The sequence below is a fragment of the Hylobates moloch genome, unplaced genomic scaffold (genome assembly GCF_009828535.3).
Source record: "Hylobates moloch isolate HMO894 unplaced genomic scaffold, HMol_V3 SCAFFOLD_5, whole genome shotgun sequence".
Taxonomy (NCBI): Eukaryota; Metazoa; Chordata; class Mammalia; order Primates; family Hylobatidae; genus Hylobates; species Hylobates moloch.
The window spans coordinates 48,120,694-48,140,418 of record NW_026652280.1 but is presented as its reverse complement, the minus strand read 5'-3'; the positions used below and the strand labels follow the sequence as shown (position 1 = coordinate 48,140,418).

Sequence of the window (19,725 nt, the reverse complement as noted above, 5' to 3'; positions counted from 1 at the left end):
GGAACTTAAGGAACCAGATCCAAATTATTTAGAAAGTGGTGGCTGAGATCTTAACTGTTTGTTGAGTCAAATAAACAAACAGTTCCACAATTGACAAAATGTTAGTGCAGTTCTTTTTTCTTTTTTGTACAGTGAATGAAGCAAATATTTCAGTCCATCACACCTTACTAAAAACATGCTACTGCAATACATGCTTTAAAAATGCAGATAGCAGAACCCTCTTACCTAGATTCCAAGACAACCTTGACTTTAGGATGCACATCAGTTCTTCTAATGTTTTAGTGTAACATACATCCAGAAAAGTGCACATATCATGAGTGCACTGAATCTTCACAAACTGAAAACACCATGTCACCAGTAACCAGGTGAAGAAACAGATTGCCAGCATCCCAGAAGGCCCCTTGTGCTCCCCTCAGTCCCTACGATCCCCCGATAGCCGCTGTCCCAATTCACAGCAGATTAGCCTTGCCTGTGTTACACTGGCTCCCTAGATGCTCAGCAACTTAATACCAGCCTTTTGAGAGAAGAAAAGAAACATTGCATTAAAGATGTACAAAACCTCTAATATGCATCCCAGTTCCTTAACTAAACCGACTGATGACTCCCAAATTTTTATCTCCGGGCATAACTTCTTTTCTGAGCTACTAACTCCTATGTCCAAAAGGCCATTCACACAGAACACATAAAAACAGCTCTTACCTCCCATTTCACCCCTCCCTCAACACCATCCCCATCTCCTGCCCCACGTTCAGCTTACCCCATCTCTCCCCATTCTGTCTCATCTCTGGAAGTGGTGCCTTCACTCACCCAGGTGTTCTGGGTCAAAATTCTAAGGGTCATCTTGACTATTTGCCCTCATTCATTCCATTCACAGGTCTCTGTTGCCTCTGCCTTCAAAATAAACACTGGAGATATCTGCTTTCTTTCATCTTTACTGCGACCCCCGGGGTTTAAGCTAGTGTTATCTATTGCACGGGCTTCTGCAGTGATGCAATGACTACAGTCTGGTCTCTATACATTTGTTCCTGCCCCTTTATGGCCTGTTCTCCATACAGTAGCACCAGCAAGCTTTTTCAAACATAAACTGGTTGTACCATTTCCAAACATAAAAGCTTCCAGTGGCTTCCTCTCACACTCAGGGTAAAACCCAAAGTCCTCTCCCTGACTGGGTACTGGCCTATCCCTGTGACATCATCGTTACTGATTCACCACTGCATGGCCTGGGCGTTCCTTTTGCAGGGCTCTGCCTGACTGGCTTCCTCATACCATTCAGGTCTCTGTGCAAATGCAGCCCCTTCTGAGAGTTTTCCCACACTTCAAAATCACTCTCTACTATCCTGACCCTGCTTTAATTGTTTTTATTGCTCTTATCAAAACCTGGTCTATCTTTGTCTGTCTCCCCAGTATGTAAGCATCCAACAGGGTAAGAATATTGTGTTACTTAACATATCCTACAAGCTCAGGAAATTGAGGGTATGAATTAATTCAAACTTGCAGAAATTTTAAGATAAGGACCATGCAAAACTTAGAATTGAGGAAATGTCTCATAAATTCTATTTATTGAATGCTAGTCACTGCAATAGTTACATTTCATGTATTTCTTTAATTTGCACGTCAGCCCTGCAAAATGGATGTGTCCTAGTTAGGTGGCTTTCAGATGCAAGTAACAAAACCCAACTAAAACTAGGTTAAAGAAAAGAATGTTGAATATCGTAAGACAAGGTTTAGAGAGAGAGTTGGTCCAGATTTGAATGATTCTGTAACTTAAAGCCTTTATGGTTTCAGTTTGGCTTCTCTAGCATTTTGTTAGCTTTCCCCTCATGGTCACAGCATGGCTGTAGCTATTCCAAATGACACCTCCTCACTCAACAGTCTCCAGAGGCGCTTAAATAGGGAGGTTATGCATGCTCTTCTCTTCTAATCAGTGAGGAGAATCTTTTGTAGGGTCTCCTGATAACCTCATTGACCAAAATTCTCTTACACATTTATGCCTAAACCAGCCACTATCAAAGTAAATGGGCATACATACCTGTCAAAGACCAGAGGATATAAAGGAGAAGTGATCACCAAATGCAATGTGGAATCGTAGATTGGATCCTGGAACAGCAAAAGAACATTAGTGGGGGAAATGGTAAAATCAGAATAAAGTATGGAATTTAGTTAACAGTGCATTAACTAAATGCACCAATGTTAATCTCTTAATTTTGACAAATGTACAGCAGCCATTTAAGATGTTAACATATGAGGAAATTGGAGAAAGGAACTGCTGGTACTATCTTTGCAACATTTGTGTAAATCTAAAACTATTCCTAAGTAAAAACATATTCTAAAAGAAATGTGTGCTAGGTAATTGTTGAAACTGGATGTTAGCTATATGGGTGTGCATTTTACTATTCACTCTGCTTTTATACATGTTTGCAATTTAAAATGATCTTAATCTTAAAAATGCATACATTAATGAAATATATTTTATGAGTTTCTGCCTTCGACATACTAGCAGTCAAGAGTAACAAAAATTCTCGTGCTGACTACTGAAACAATAATGGATAAGGCAGACTTCATTGACTGTTGTTTGTACCTAAACAAACGATATTTCATGTCACATTCTACAATCTTGATCCTCAAAATTTGGTCCGAGAACCCACAACATTGCTATCATCTGAAACCTTGTTAGAAATGCAAAGTGTAAGGCTGAACTCTAGACCTAGTGAATTGGAATCTTCATTTTAACAAGGTCCCCAGTGAACAAAATACACATTAAAGTTTAAGAAGCACTGTTGGTAACCATGTGATTTTCTGCATTTCTGAGCAAATCACATCTAGAAAGTAAATTCCAATAAAAATCAGTGAAGATGCTCATATGATTAATTTACCTTTGACTAGAGGACTATAAATTACTTCCATTTTCTTATATCCTAGTAAAACACATGACACTTGGTCAGAATAATAATATTTACTTAAAATAACATGTAAATTATACCCTCTTGCTAGGGCCAGTAAGATTGTAGGGAAGAATAAAAGTAGCAAATATTCAGTGCAGCCAACTCCTTAATATGGCCTGTATCAAAGAGAAGAGTCTGATGGTTAGAAAGATGGGCAAGAAATATATTAAATTTTTTTGTTTGTTTGTTTGTTTGTTTGTTTGAGACGGAGTCTCACTCTGTCACCCAGGCTGGAGTGCAGTGGCGCGATCTTGGCCCACTGCAAACTCTGCCTCCCAGGTTCACGCCATTCTCCTGCCTCAGCCTCCTGAGTAGCTGGGACTACAGGCACCCATCACCACGGCCAGCTAATTTTTTTTGTGTTTTTAGTAGAGACAGGGTTTCACCGTGTTAGCCAGGATGGTCTCAATCTCTTGACCTCATGATCCGCCTGCCTCGGCCTCCCTAAGTGCTGGGATTACAGGCGTGAGCCACTGTACCCGGCCGAAATATACTTAATTTTAAGACTGTTCCCAGATGATGTGGACACTGGGACCTCTCTGATCCAGGCACTGATCTTTCCCTTCGAAAATTCCCACCCAAGGAACACGCAGAGAGAAGTGATCTATCTCAGCATTGCTTTCCCTTGCTTTTCATACCATGCCACCTTTGAAAATACATAAATTTGGGGAGCACCACTTTGGTTAGAGACATCTCTGGCCATTGCTAGCTGGGCAAGTTAATAGTGGACAGAATGAAGAAGAGATCATAGATCTGATCATAAAGTAGAGAATTAGCCATGATTGTTCATATGCCCCAGAGAAGCCCACACTGGAAGCTGAACATCTGCTCTCCTTGAGTTTCTCTTTGAAATGGAGAGCCAAGAACATGAACTGACAATGGAAAGGAAAGAAAGAGGCTGAAGGATTCACTTGTGGAATGGACCCTACAGGAAGCTTTCAAATGAATACAAAGGATGTGAAAGAGACTTTGAAATTTTAGGGAATGCCTTGTTTCCCATGATGTACCAACTAGGGCTTCATGGATCCATGTGAACATGCAGATGGGGAAAGGCAAACAACTGAGACAAGCTACACCAAAGACAGAGTCCAGTGAATTAATGCATAAATGGAAGGTGGAGTAGTGGGAGCAATACTTATGGACAATAATTTCAGTTTGGAACTATAAGTAAGAGAGGGATATAGAGCAATAGATTGTTAACAGAAACAAGAGAGGGATCTGGTTTTTTTTTTAGATAAGGAAAACCTAAATATATTTGGTTTGCCAGTCAGAAGGAAATAAATGTGTTGATTAGCCAATGGAGAAGGAAGATAAAAGGTTAGTAAAAGGATTAAGGTTCTTGAAGATAAATGTGGAAGAACAAATAGAGTTGCAATAAAGCACACAAACGATGGTTTGCCTTGGAAAGGAGTCAGGACACCTCTTCCCTGGGCAAAGAAGGGAAGGAGAGGATGACTGAAGATAGTCTCAGTCAAATAATACGTGGGGTCATCTCATAAGAGTGAATAGGTACAGAGGTGTGACTAGAGTCATCTCCTAAAGTTTGGAATGCCTATTTTAGAAATGCAATGAGGGTAAGGCAATGACAAGGTGACGATATAATTTATAGTGTGAGCACACTTTTGAGGATGAAAGGGTTGCTAACAAATGGAATGCCTCACAGCAGGTGTCAACCTAGACTCTTCTGGGCAAATGCAGACATATGGTCACACTAGAAAGGAACCGCCACCCCATGGAAAGAGCAGCTATTCAAGAGTATGAATGTGTAAGGGATCTATTCAGCCACTGTGGCCTCCTCTAGCGATATTGCCAGTACATGGTCAGAACTAAAGAGAATAATAGGTTTCTAGAGTTGAGAGGAAAAGTGAGGCAGGAATAGCAGTCATGAAAATGAAGGCTCCCTGGTGGTCACTGACAACATCTTCAGAGTGGCAGGCAGCAGTCTGCTAGCACTGGTCCAGTAGAACTGTGTGCAGTGGTGGAAATGTTTTCTGTCTGCCCTGTCCAAATGGGTAGCCCTTAGCACATGTGGCTGTTGAGCAACTGGATTATTCATTTCAAATAATTTCGGTTAAAATCCAAATAGCCACAAGTAGCTACCATATTAGAAAGTGCTGGTTCAGATTGAGCCAAGAGAAGAAGGAAGCCAGCGGGAGATTAATGAACTATAAGGAAATCCTGCCATTTGCAGCAAAACAACATGGCTGGAACTGGAGGTCATTATGTTAACTGAATAAGCCAGGCACAGAAAGACAAATACAACATCTTCTCACTCATATGTGGGAGCTAAAAGTTTTGATCTCATGGGCATCGAGAATAGAATGATAGAATCCAGAAACTGGGAAAGGTAGTGGGGAGTTGGGGGAAGAAAAGAAATTTGATTAATGGGTACAAATATATGGTTTGATAGAAGAAATAAGACCACTAGTTAGAAATAAGAACATTAGTTCGATAGATCAGCAGGGTGACTATAGTTTACAATAACCTATTATACATTTCAAAGCAGCTAGAAGAGAATTATTTGAATGTTTCTAGCATAATGAAAAGACAAGTATTTAAGGTAATTGACATCCCAAGTACACTAATTATTTTTACAAATTATATGAATGTATTAAATTATCACATGTATTCCAAAACTATGCACATCTTTAATGCATCAATTTTTAAAATTATTATTTTAGAGTGCAAAATAGAAAGCAAGACGGGAGTTTTTTGGGCAAATTTAAGAGTAAGCATAACTGTATTTAGAACAGTACTATGTCATGATGAAGCCCCAAGCGTGATGGTGCCTATGAAGAACCAAAGCAAAGAGTTGGTGGGACTGAGGATATTGAGGAACTGAGAAGTCAGAACATGGGCTGTCTGTGTGTGTGTGGTGTGTGTATGTTTGTGTGTGTGTAATGCACACACATCCATAGGGATGGTGGGAGTTAGCTGAGTGTGGAGTACATTACATACTGGTGGCCTTGAGGAAAAGTAAGCAGGTCCTGGAGAACACAAGATAAAAACCATAGGATGCGGAGTAAAGGATGAGAGAATGTCTAAGATTTCACAAGGCAGATTATTTTGTTTGTTTTTTAAGATACTATTTTCTGGAGGAGTCAGTATGGATCCAGGAGAATATAGATTTCTCCTCTGGCACTTCCCATTAGGGAAGGCAATGGGAAAAATTAGTTTCCTCTTGACAAAGGATAGTAGTAGTGGTTAAACTTTTTTTATATCTATAATATTCAATTGATAGGTTATTCATGAACAATGTTTTCACACTGAATTGAGCAGTAAATTGGCTAAATATCAAATAATTTTATTTTACAGATCTGCTTTAACGTTGGAAGTGGACTTCACTTACAGGTGAGGAAACAAAGGGATTATTTCTGCCTTCTGACTCAGGAGGCTTAATTCCATGGCAAACAGGTTGGCTGGGCTTTACTAGATTAAAGACACACGTTGTATTAGACCCAGCCATTCCCATTCAAACAAGTGCAGAGGAGCTTATCCAGGGGTATTCAGTGCAGCAGTTTTTGACAATGTAAATATCCACCAATAGGTGAATGTTAAAACCATTTATGGTACATGGAAGAATGTCAGTGACGAGGTGCTGAATGAAAATCGGGGCAAAATAAGATACATAGTGTAAGTCCATTTTTATAGCAAAAAGACGTTTATACATCTGTGTATATATGTGCAACTGTATAGTTATGAAAAATCATAAAAGATATTAATCAAGCTGTTAATGAATACTTTGTGAAGTATAAATGAAAAAGTAATTTCAATTTTTTGTCATAGAAAATTTTGTTCAAGTAAAAAAAAAAAAAAATCAATGACCTAGTGATAACCAGTGTAAATATTTTGAAGTAAAATACCTATTACATAGAGCAACAAAATGAGTAAAATGATGAACCAAACCTAGTATAAGGATTATTTCTGATCTTAAGATCCCAGGTCAGCTGTATTGAAATTTTCCTTGGATAAAATATATATTCACCTATAAAACCCAACTGGAAATTTATAGAATGGTTTTCTGCCTAAGGTTCTGAAAATCAAATGGGAAATTTAATTCTTTACCCAATCCTGAAAACAATAAATTAATTAACTGGCAGTTTCCCTAGTTTTAGTCAAATTTATATCAATAGATTACTAAGATTTACTCTTAAAAAACATTTAGTAATTTATTTTTAAACCACAAACCACCACAGAAAAATGAAACTTCATTTTCAGTTAATAAGAAAAAACGTTTTTGACATGATCTGTTATTTTTTACTTTGCCAATTTGTAAGGCTGCTAAATGATTCTTTAAACTTTTCAAACTCTCACTCTGGGAAATCATTTCTTATAGTTAAAAACAAAATTCTACTGGCTGGGCACAGGGGCTCACACTTGTAATCACAGCACTTTGGGAGACTGAGGCGGGTGGATTGCTTGAGGCTCAAGTCTAGGAGTTAGAGGCCAGCTTAGGCAACATGGTGAAACCCCATCTCTACTAAAAATACAAAAATTAGCCAGATGTGGTGGTGCATGCCTATAATCCTAGCTTCTTGGGAGGCTGAGGCAGGAAGATGGCTTGATCCGGGGAAGTCAAGGCTACAGTGAGCCAAGATCATGCCACTGCCCTCCAGCCTGGGTGACAAAGCAAGACCCTGTCTCAAAAGAGAAAATAAACCAGAAACAACCCTATACTTTACTAGCTTGGAGACAATCTCTTGAGGCCCTACGCAGTTTGCTGGAATATATATATTCCGTTTTAGACAATGAAGCCTCATAGGAAATACGAAGCATACCTTAAAATTTGCACTATTTAAAAGTTTAATATGTTATAGGACAGCATACTAATGTTCTATATTCATGACACATAATAAATTTTGGCAATATTCTATTGTTGTAGGTCTTAAGCACAAGAAATGAAAATAAGCTGCTTCCTAAACATCCTCATTTAGTGCGGCAAAAGCGCGCCTGGATCACCGCCCCCGTGGCTCTTCGGGAGGGAGAGGATCTGTCCAAAAAGAATCCAATTGCCAAGGTACCTCCTAAAGAGGAACATGAAATATACGCATATGACTAAAATGTGCTGTGAAAGGACTTTTATGTCTACTTTAAGATTTAAGGAAAATGTGTAATGTGCTTACAGAGTTTTTAAATATTCAAGATATATCTGAAAACTAGCAGAGCTTACTTTTTAGCATAAAGTATCAACTTTAAGATTCTCTTTCCCATTCCGGAAGATGCAGCATAATTGGCAAAAATATAGATAACTTTGAGTTTTGATTTAACTAAGAGTAAAGGGATTTGGCACTGGTAACACAAAATGTTCAGTGCTCAAAAGAGGATGTCATAAAATGTCATTTTCAAGATGAACTGGTGTCTATTACTAGGTGGGGGGACCATCTTCATCTGCCTGAGACAGTCGTGGTTTATGCCTGTTGTCCTGGCTTAATAATTAATATCTGTGTTTTCATTCTCAAGGGGTCCAATTTTTTGGATAAATTATGTGATAGTGTTGCTACTCTATATTTCAAAGTTGGCATGCACAACATAAACCCTTCATTTTTTTCCCCCAAAGCTTTTCTTCATAAGTTCTACCCATTTTGGTAATTGACGCTATAATTCTCTCCTGTTTTTCAAGCCAAAAATGTACCACACACTATCAGTTCTATTCCAAAAATATATTCCAAATCTGCTGCTTCTCTTCAACAGCACTGCCATTCCCCTAGTCCAAGTCATGTCATCTCTGGCCTGTATTACCAAAGAACTTCAGAAGGAAATTGTCCATAAAAATATTTACCTGTAAATTATAGAGAATCACTTCTCAGGCTTTTGGCTAAGATCAAATCTAGTAAATTACAGAGAGTTCAACCTGAAATATTCCTGTTATTTTTATGTTAGATACATTCTGATCTTGCAGAAGAAAGAGGACTCAAAATTACTTACAAATACACTGGAAAAGGGATTACAGAGCCACCTTTTGGTATATTTGTCTTTAATAAGGACACTGGAGAACTGAACGTTACCAGCATTCTCGATCGAGAAGAAACACCATTTTTTCTGGTAAGAAGAATGATTTTACATTTATTAGTTTGTAGTTTTTCTTTCATAGTAAGTATCATTTGTTTTATTTTTTCATAGTATGGTAATTTAGTTTTCTTAGCTTAAATCTAATCTTATTTATTATTTATGTCATGATTTCAGCTAACAGGTTACGCTTTGGATGCAAGAGGAAACAATGTAGAGAAACCCTTAGAGCTACGCATTAAGGTTCTTGATATCAATGACAATGAACCAGTGTTCACACAGGATGTCTTTGTTGGGTCTGTTGAAGAGTTGAGTGCAGCACGTAAGAGTCTTTTTTTTTTTTTATAAATAAGTATCTAAGATTACTTTATCCCCACTGTAAATAAACACTAAATTTCATATCTTAATAAAAGTTGAGTATTACCTACAGAACAAATGATAAGAAAGCAGTTCAGAACTGCTTTCCTTATAGGTTTAAAGGACTTTACATGCCATTGCTTTTACCCTCAGAACAGATAGGGTAGATTAATGTGACAGATAAGGTCTCTGTAGCAACTACTCAACTCTGCTGTCTGCAGGAAAGCACCATAGACAATATGTAAACAAATGAGCCTAGCTGTATTCCAATAAAACTTTATTTACAAAAACAGGTGGCTGGTTAGCTTTGGCCCTACAGCTTTGGCTATAGTTTGCTGACCTGTAAGTTGTATTATTTTTACTGTAAGGTTTATTCATAACATTGTTCAACACAGTGCTCTTCATGAGGACCCGAATGATTTCTTTTTGACCATGATATAAAGAATAGTTACGCTTCTCCTGATTTGTTTGTATCTTAATAAATATCAGGATGATGTACCTGCTCATGTTACTTTCTTTGTATTGGCTACTAATACTATTATAAACAAATCTGTCACCTTATACAGCAATTTTTCAGGACTGTACCCTCAGCCTTGCCTTCATCTTGTTTTTACTATTGTTATATTCCATTCACGCTTATGTCCTCATCCAGTTAAATGTTATATTGTGGTCAACTGCACGTGATTTTGATAAGCACCTGAAATCTTTTTTGGAACAAGCTAAAATTATAAATAAAATAACAGGTAAGTGTGCTTAAAGTTGAATTTCATCTTAGACATCTTTATTTCTAATGCCAGATACACTTGTGATGAAAATCAATGCAACAGATGCAGATGAGCCCAATACCCTGAACTCGAAAATTTCCTATAGAATCGTATCTCTGGAGCCTGCTTATCCTCCAGTGTTCTACCTAAATAAAGATACAGGAGAGATTTATACAACCAGTGTTACCTTGGACAGAGAGGTAAGTTAATATGTTATGTTGCCCATCTTTAAACTCTCTATCCTTTCCAGTTTCTCCTCTCTTTTTCTTTTCTAATTTTCTTATTTTGTTCTGTATTCCTTATCCATAGGATAACTCTTGGAATTACTCTCTTTTAGGGATGTGCTGTCCAATGTGGGCCATGTGACTATTGAGCACTTAAAATGTGACTGGCCCAAATTGTAATGTGCTGTATGCACATTAAATGTGTAATATATGCACTAGATTTGAAAAACTTAATATGAAAAATGCGAAATATGACCTTAATGTTTTTTGTGATCATTGCATGTTAAAATAATATTTTAGATATCATGGGTTAAATAAAATATACTTGTTTAAAATTGCTATCACGTGTTTCTTTTTAAAATGTGACTACTAGAAGATTTAAAATTATATGAAAACAGCACCATTCTAGGGCCTCTCCTATCAGGGGTCTGTTTACTAGAGATTCCTAAAACATTTCTCAATTTGCAGTTCTCTAATGAAACATTAGGAGGCCCCTCCACTGCTAGTACATAGGAGGCAGTGAGGAAAGGGATGAAAATAGGAATCCTAGTTAGAGAAGAAAAGTGTCTGTAAAGGAGAGAATTACTCTAAATCCCAAATTGAAGGAAAATTTGAGTAGGTTTACTAGGAAGGCGTTTCTCTCGAACATTTCACTTTATTATTTCTAACTCAAAGGGAAATTTTTAAATAAAAAGGGGAGATAGAAGATTTTTTAAATGCTGTATACATAAAGGTTTTGACAGCATACAAGAATAAAATGTGGTTGATCGTAAAGTACACTCTTTGTCATCAGATATAAATCATCATCCAAGTGCACTACGTTCAGCATTTCTTAGAAAAATGATTGGCTGGGCGCAGTGGCTCACGCCTGTAATCCCAGCACTTTGGAAGGCTGAGGTGGGCAGATCACAAGGTCAGGAGATCGAGACCATCCTGGCTAACACGGTGAAACCCCATCTCTACTAAATATACAAAAAATTAGCTGGGCGTGGTGGCGGGCACCTGTAGTCTCAGCTACTCGGGAGGCTGAGGCAGGAGAATGGTGTGAACCCAGGAGGCAGAGCTTGCAGTGAGCTGAGATCACGCCACTGCACTCCAGCCTGGGCAACAGAGCGAGACTCCGTATCCAAAAAAAAAAGAAAAGAAAAATGATTTAATTCTGCCCAAATTGGAAGGATTGTGCCCAACAGGCTTAAGGGGATGTTTATAAAATTAAAGAATATGATTACACCTAAAATTCTACTCTATACCTTTTCACATAAAATTAGAATGGAAAAGTGTTACTTTGCATTAGTAGTGTGATTTTTAACAAGCTGCTGTTTCTAAAGGACAGACAGTTTAGCCAATAGTAATGGCTGTTAACTTACTGGGCATTTACCTTCTGCCAGGTACTGTTCTAAGCCTTTTTATGGATTAACCCATTTAATCCACATAGAAACCCTGTGAGGCAGATTCACTTATTATCCTCATCTTACACATAAAGAACCCGAAGGTCAAAGCGAATAACTGCATGTCCAACACAGTCAGTAAGTGACGATGCCAGAATTGGAACCGAGGCAGATGGCTCCAGGGTCCTGGTGTCCTGCTGTGCACTGAGTGGTTCTGCCCTACACAGGACCCCAAGCACTGGCACTACCTGCCCTCCTAAATTCCAGCCACACTGAACAGAACCATAGTAAGGGGACCTCATGGAAGAGAAGAAGTGACATCTGAGAAGCCGTTCTCTGGGACACATACTATAAGAATCAAATCTCTGGGGAATTCTGGACAAAGTTCACCCAGTTTTGCCTTCACTAACCAAGTTTATTTAGGACCAGCTTTTCCTCTCTGAGAATGAAGTGCAGGACAGAAAGAACCAATTCCTACAGTTCCACCTCACTTTCAGTAGAGAATAAGCTACATTTTCAATAGTGGCTCCTTTGTGCAGACTGTCTCCTGATAATATCACCAATGACATATTGAAGAATTTGACTATCTACAACTCCCGAGGCTTTTCTGTTCTGCAAAAGCTCTGACTGCAAGTAAATAGTATCTTCACACAAATAATAGCAGATCGTAAAACAGATTTGTAAATAAAATATACTGTGGTACATGATAAACTGGACTAAAACCAGAAAGCCAGTTGTAAGAGTGACCCTTTTCACACAGCTGGATATTTTTCATTGCTCTGCAGGAACACAGCAGCTACACTTTGACGGTAGAAGCAAGAGATGGCAATGGAGAAGTTACAGACAAACCTGTAAAACAAGCTCAAGTTCAGATTCGTATTTTGGATGTCAATGACAATATACCTGTAGTAGAAAATAAAGTGGTAACTATTATTCTTATAATAACTGTACCTATTTATGTATATTTTAGTCCTAATTAAAAATATATCACTTATATTTGTATTGCATTGAAATAAAAATCATGTGTTCATGTTTTGCAGCTTGAAGGGATGGTTGAAGAAAATCAAGTCAATATAGAAGTTACGCGTATAAAAGTGTTCGATGCAGACGAAATAGGTTCTGATAATTGGCTAGCAAATTTTACAATCGCATCAGGAAATGAAGGGAATTATTTCCACATAGAAACAGATGCTCAAACTAATGAAGGAATCGTGACCCTTATTAAGGTAAGTACTAAGTATTCAAAACTGGCGTGGGCCAAGTTGGTGCTGGAAAGGAATCTAATATATTTTGAGCCCTGAACACTTAGAAGTGCTTTACATACTCAATTAACTAGCACTACAGTTGTTTGAGAAAGGAACCATCCCTATTTGCCCAAGTTCTATGCCTAGGAAGTGGTCACACTATGGTTCAAATTCATATCAGGGGACTCTAATCCTAGCCAGACAGCATGGTACCACCATCATTACTGCTTAGCTCATTTCCAGGCTTTCTTGCAGCTCATACCTGGTGATCACATTCTCACATCACAACCTCTTGCCTCTACTGAGTATCCCCTCAATTACTACCTCTGATTTTATCTACTTAAGAGTAAAGCCAGCCCCACACTTTGAGAAGCCAAGGCAGGCAGATAGCTTGAGCCCAGGAGTTCGAGACCAGCCTAGACAACATGGCAAATCCCCGCTTCTACGAAAAAAAATACAAAAATTAGCTGGGCTGGCGGCACATGCCTGTAGTCCCAGCTACTAAAGGGGCTTAGGTGAGAGGATAGCTTGAACCCAGGAGGCGGAGGCTGCAGTGAGCCATGGTCACACTGCTGCACTCCAGGCTGGGCAACAGAGTGAGACCCTGTTTCAAAAAAAAAGAAAAGAACCCAAAACAAAACCAGTAAACCCAGCCCTCACTAATAACATCTAAAAATAAAAGCTGTGATAACTTGATAGTTAAGTGTGCCTAAGAATCACCTCATAAAACTGCATGCCAAAAATGTAGGTTCCTGGTCTCATCAACGAAAAGTTTCATTGGGCAGGTTTCAGGAACTTGTCTTTTTAACAAAAATCCACTTGTGATGACTAATATTAGTATGAGGCTCACATTTGGAAATATAGTATACTAAGTTCTTGTGCTTAATTGAGTCAATGAAGGGAAAATTGAACTAAATAGGGATATTAAGCATTTATGTCGAATTACAGGATGGGCCGGGTGTGGTGGCTCAGGCCTGTAATCCCATCCCAGCACTTTGGGAGGCCGAGGAGGGCGGATCACGAGGTCAGGAGTTCGAGACCAGCCTGGCCAACATGGTGAAACCCCATCTCTACTACTAAAAATACAAAAATTAGCCAAGCATGGTGGTGCACGCCTGTAATTCCAGCTTCGCAGGAGGCTGAGGCAGGAGAATCACTTGAACCTGGGAGGCAGAGGTTGCAGTGAGCCGAGATCGCGCCATTGCCCTCAAGCCTGGGCAATAGAGTGAGACTCCGTCTCAAGAAATATCGGTAAGGAATCATATCAGTGTATTTTAAGTAGTTTATATTAGAATTGCCTTACCAGATCTTAAAATAAAACGCAAAGCCACAGTTCCAAAATACTATTTCATTAAATTACACATAGGCAAAAATTGATTCCAGAAGTTTCAAAATTCTTACGACCAACTTAATATATAACAGACTGGGTAAAACTCTGACAGTGGAAAGAGGAATAATGGTGATATAAATTTATAACAGAATAGGGAAGAATTAACTTGAGGTTTCATGATAATTGAGCACCACTTATTGACAGCTACTATATGCATTTAAGCTACCTTTTTAAAAGCAGAGTAAAATTGAATAGCATTACCTCCTGTTTAAAGGGAAGAACTCATGATTGTTGAAGAAATGGATCATGTCATTCGAGACAAAATCAGTTTATCTGCTTGTGTAGAAATATAATTTTTAAGCCATCAATTTATAGGTGTGACCATGCCAGATACCTGAGATAGAAAAGCCAATTATACACGCAAGGAGAAACAGTCAGATATTGATGAATGACAGAGGTGCTAGCATAGAATTGTCATGTGCCACATACAACGTTTCAGTCAGTGACAGACTACATATATGACGATGGCCCCGTTAAATTATAATGGAGCTGAGAAATACAGAGTAAGGATGTAAAGAAAAAAATATTTTTGTGTAGCTGCACAGTGTGTTTGTGTCTTAAGCTAAGGCTCATTACAAAAGAGTCAAAAAGTTAAGAAAACATTAAAAAGTTTATAGAGAAGTTATGGTAAGCTAAGCCTAATTTATTATTGGAGAAAGTTTTATTTTTTTTTAATTTAGTGTAGCCTAGGTACAGTATTTACAAAGTCTGCAGTATACGGTAATGTCTTAGGCCTTCATATCCATTCACTCTCTCACTCAGAGTAACTTTCAGTCTTGCAAGCACCACTTATGGTGAGTGCTCTATACAGCTGTACCATTTTTCAAATCTTTACTCTCGTATTTTTACTATACCTTTTCTGTGTTTAAGCATGTTTAAGTACACAAATACTATTGTATTATAATTGCCTACAATATTCAGTACAGTAACATGCTATACAGGTTTGTAACATAGGAGCAATAGGCTATACCATATAGTGTAGGTGTATAGTAGGCTTTACCATCTAGGTATGTGTGAGTTCACTCTGTGATGTTTGCACCTCAACAAAATTGCCTAACAATGCATTTCTCATTCCTCAAATCATTAAGCAATGCATGACTGTATTTTTAGTGTACTATGATAGCACAAAAAAGGGATATAGTTATTTCTATCAAGAGGGATGTGAATAAAAAAAATAATGAGTATTACAATGAAAGCAACCGAGATAATTACAAAGTCATTGTCTCAATTATATAATGAATTGCTTCCAAATTATAAGGGCAGCAATCAGATTCCATTGAAAGGAATTTAGACAAAAAAGATATACAAGTAGCAAATACCCACATGAAAAGGTGCCAACATTAGGGAAAATCAAAACTATAAGAGATACCACTTTACCTTTTAGAATGGCAGAAATGAATATCTTAGTCCGTTTGGGCTGCTACAACAAAATGCCATCATCTAGGTAGCTTATTAACAACAGAAATTTATTTCTCACAGTTCTGGAGGCTGGAAAGCCCAAGATCAAAGCAGATGCAGTGTCTGGGCAGGTTGTGCTTTCTGGTTCATACAGAGTGCCTTCTTGTTGTATCGTCACGTAGTGGAACATCCAACAAGCTCCACTAGGCGTCTTTTAAAAGAGCATTGATCCCAGGATCTCCCAAAAGCCCCACTCTTAATATCATCACTTTGAGAGTCAGGATTTCAGCACATGAGTTTTAAGGCGACACAAACATTCAGACAATAGCAATCAAAAAGGTTGACAACACCAATTATTGGCAAAAATATAGAGAAACTGTATTGCTGGTGGAATTGTAATATGATACAGGCAGTTTGACGGTTTCTTTTAAAAGTTACACAAGAGTAGTTATATGACCCGATGATTTGATTCTTAGGTTTCCAGCCAAGAAAAATAAAAACAGGTCTATACAAAGACATGTATGCAAATGTTCATAGCAGCATTATTCATAATAATAAAAAAACTAATAGCAGTCCAAATGTCCATCAGCTGGTGAGTAGATAAATAGAATGTGGTGTATTCATATAATGGAATACTAATGAGCAATAAAAAGAAATGAAGTACTGATACAAGCTACAACACGGATGAACCTCAAAAACATGCTATGGGCTGGGCAAGGTGGCTCCCGCCTGTAATCCCAGCACTTTGGGAGGCCAAGGTTGGGGGATCACCTGAGCTCAGGATTTTGAGACCAGCCTGGGCAACATGGTGAAACCCTGTCTCTACTAAAACAAAAAATTAGCCAGGTGTGGTAGTGCATGCCTGTAATTCCAGCTCCTTGGGTGGCTGAAGCAGGAGAATTGCCTGAACCCAGGAGGCGGAGGTTGCTGTGAGCCAGCATCACGTCACTTCATCCCAGCCTAAGAAACAGAGCAAGACTCCATCTCAAAAAAAAAAAAAAAAAAAAAAGATTTGCTGATTATGCTAGGTATAAGGAGCCAGACACAAAATACTACATATTACATGATTCCATTTACTTGAAATTTCTAGAAAAGGTGAAACAATGGGGATAGAAAGCAGACTGGGATTGCTTGGAGTGGGTAGTCTGAGTGGGGACTGACTACAAACACATGTAAAGGAACTTTTGGGGGTGATGGAGTGTTCTAAAACTGGACCGTAGTGATGATTGCAAATCCAGAACTCATCATGCTGTACACTTAAAATGGGTGAATTTTATTGTATATAAGTTACACCTGAATGAAGCTGTCCAAAAAGGATAAAGGAGATGAACAGATATTTTTAAATATGGAAATAGAGATAGTAAATAGTAAATAGCACATTGGAAAAATTCACAGCTTTGTTAACAAATTAACAAACTTACAATCTTTAATGTTATTAAAAAATAGCAAAAACGCAAATGATAAAGTTTACAGAGTTGTAAAAAATAGAGGTCTATTCCCTCACACAGTGCTCTTGATACTGAAAATTTTCCATTTGCTTTGGAGCATTATGGCTATTTATGACTAACACTGTGAAACACTTATGGCCCCAATACCTAGCTTTTATTTATTGATTTTTTTTTCATGGTCTTGGCCTTTGGATACTAATGACATCTGGCTGGAAGATTTTATTTCTCATCCGGCATATATCATGCCATCAGACAAGCATGTCAAGTGGAAGAGTGACTTAAATAAACTAACAAGCTTTCAGAAAGATATTACAGTCACAAAGGATGTATTTTCTCTAGTCTTTTTCTCCTGTGTCCTTGTCTCAACATCATAGTGATCCATATTTTTAAAGGGTGCAGAAGTTGTGATCCATCCAGAGCCCAATAGAGAGGAAAACTGACTGACTTATTTTGGTGAAAATAAGTAGTGGTAGCTCCAAAGGAAGGAAATTCACAGTGAATCCTCCAAAAAAACAAGTGAAAAGCTTTGCTGTAATTCATGTAAACATACCTAATATATTTAATTTTATACTGAAGAAACAAGCAAAAATGTTTAGTGCATCTAAATGGTCAGAGATACTGGAAATAAAAAGCAACAGGACCTAAGTAAACTTTAGGTAATTCTTTTAGTAATAGGATATAGGTCAACAGAGGAAAAATAATGTGTATAAAAATGTTGAGAGCAGTATTCATTATATTTAGAAATTGTGACAGCCCAAATGCCTAATTATAGAATGACTGTCTATATCTAAGTAGTAGAATACTATGGAAATGTTTATAAAAAGAAACAATGAAAAGTTGGAACATAAAATATGTATACGGTAATGAACTGATTATTTCAAATGGAAATTGTGCTATTACAAAGAACTATTTGAAGAAAGGTTAATCTTTTATGGAATTAACAGCAAACCAGATATTAATAGGTTAATACCTATGCTAAAAAAGAGGAGAGTGGAGCTCTTTGTTTAAACAAATTTGAAAATCTCTAGGTTTCTTCTTTACTCTAGGAGTTCAAGTATTTTAATATGCTAATGTGTAATATATAGCTATATTAGAGGGACAGAGCTCACAGAGCTACCACTACTTATTTTCACTAAAATAAACCCATGGAACACATTTTAAGGAATACTGATTTATACTGAATGCCCACTAATTTTTTATATTAGAAAAAAAATCACTTCAGATTGTTAAATATATACACACATATCTATAGATATGTGTGTGTGTATGTTTTGAGACAGGGTCTCGCTTTATTGCCCAGGCTGAAGTGCGGTGGTATGATCATGGCTCACTGCAGCCTCAACCCTCTGGGCTCAAGCAATCCTCCCACCTCAGCCTCCTGAGTAGCTAGGACCACAGGCACAAGCTATCATGCCCAGCTAATTTTTGTATTTTTTTGTACAGATGGGAACTCCCTATGTTGCCCAGGCTGGTCTCAAACTTCTGGGCTCAAGTGATCTACCTGCCTTGGCTTCCCAAAGTGCTGGGATTACAGGCATGAGCCACCATGCCTGAACAAAATATATATATATATATATTTACAATGATTTCAACATTTAGGAAAATAAGTTGGTAATACTTCCTAAACATCCTTAACATTTATGACTATCCAGATTGACAGAGAATTGTTATTTGCTTGGTGTCAGTATAAGAGTTGGACTATTCAGTGTTGCTATATTTCCTGTGCATTAAATTATTGTATCTAACATTAAAACCACACATGTATATGTATATACGTGTGTGTTCTGTTTTCTCTTTGAAAAGAATTCCCTTTGGTTTTCCCTTTTAGGAAGTAGATTATGAAGAAATGAAGAATCTTGACTTCAGTGTTATTGTCACTAATAAAGCAGCTTTTCACAAGTCAATTAGGAGTAAATACAAGCCTACACCCATTCCCATCAAGGTCAAAGTGAAAAATGTGAAAGAAGGCATTCATTTTAAAAGCAGCGTCATCTCAGTTTACATTAGCGAGAGCATGGATAGATCAAGCAAAGGCCAAATAATTGGAAAATTTCAAGCTTTTGATGAGGACACTGGACTACCAGCCCATGCAAGGTAAGAGAGAGTGACACGTGTATTTCTTTATTTTAAATTACTTTCAGTGCCTATTTTCAAAAATCATAATCAAATCTGAACACTTCATTCCTTCAAATCCAGCATTATAGTTCCCCAAAGGTCTACAAGTTAAATTTTCCAAAGATGTGTCCATACCTGAGAGATGAGGGGGAATTTTCACCAGAATCCACCTTCTTCAACCACCTGTGTGTGAGGAGGAAGCTGGTTTACTCACCACTGAAACAGTTCTGGCTAGAGATGGCTAAAAGGCAACAAAGGAAAAGTTCAGGAAAAAACTTTTTAAAACCTGTCTTATTTCCTAAAAGATTATTATTGGAGGGTGAGAACATAGCAGATAACATCCACAAGATTTACTTTATACAAGTTACATAATGTATTTTAATATGGGGAAACCAGCTTTACTTAACGCATAAATCTTGGAAATGAATCTTCATTTAAACCTATTTGCT

General features: G+C 37.7%; 1 protein-coding gene across 1 annotated transcript in view; it reads left to right on the top strand.

Annotated features, from left to right (window-relative positions):
* DSG2 (desmoglein 2) overlaps positions 1-19,725 on the top strand; it is a 50,180-nt gene that overhangs the window by 13,273 nt on the left and 17,182 nt on the right. Inside the window, exons 2-9 of the mRNA XM_032152586.2 lie at positions 6,258-6,293; positions 7,825-7,959; positions 8,823-8,984; positions 9,126-9,270; positions 10,103-10,269; positions 12,467-12,604; positions 12,722-12,907; positions 18,990-19,255. Coding sequence (XP_032008477.1) covers positions 6,258-6,293; positions 7,825-7,959; positions 8,823-8,984; positions 9,126-9,270; positions 10,103-10,269; positions 12,467-12,604; positions 12,722-12,907; positions 18,990-19,255 — 1,235 coding nt within the window. The remainder of the gene's footprint in view (positions 1-6,257; positions 6,294-7,824; positions 7,960-8,822; positions 8,985-9,125; positions 9,271-10,102; positions 10,270-12,466; positions 12,605-12,721; positions 12,908-18,989; positions 19,256-19,725) is intronic.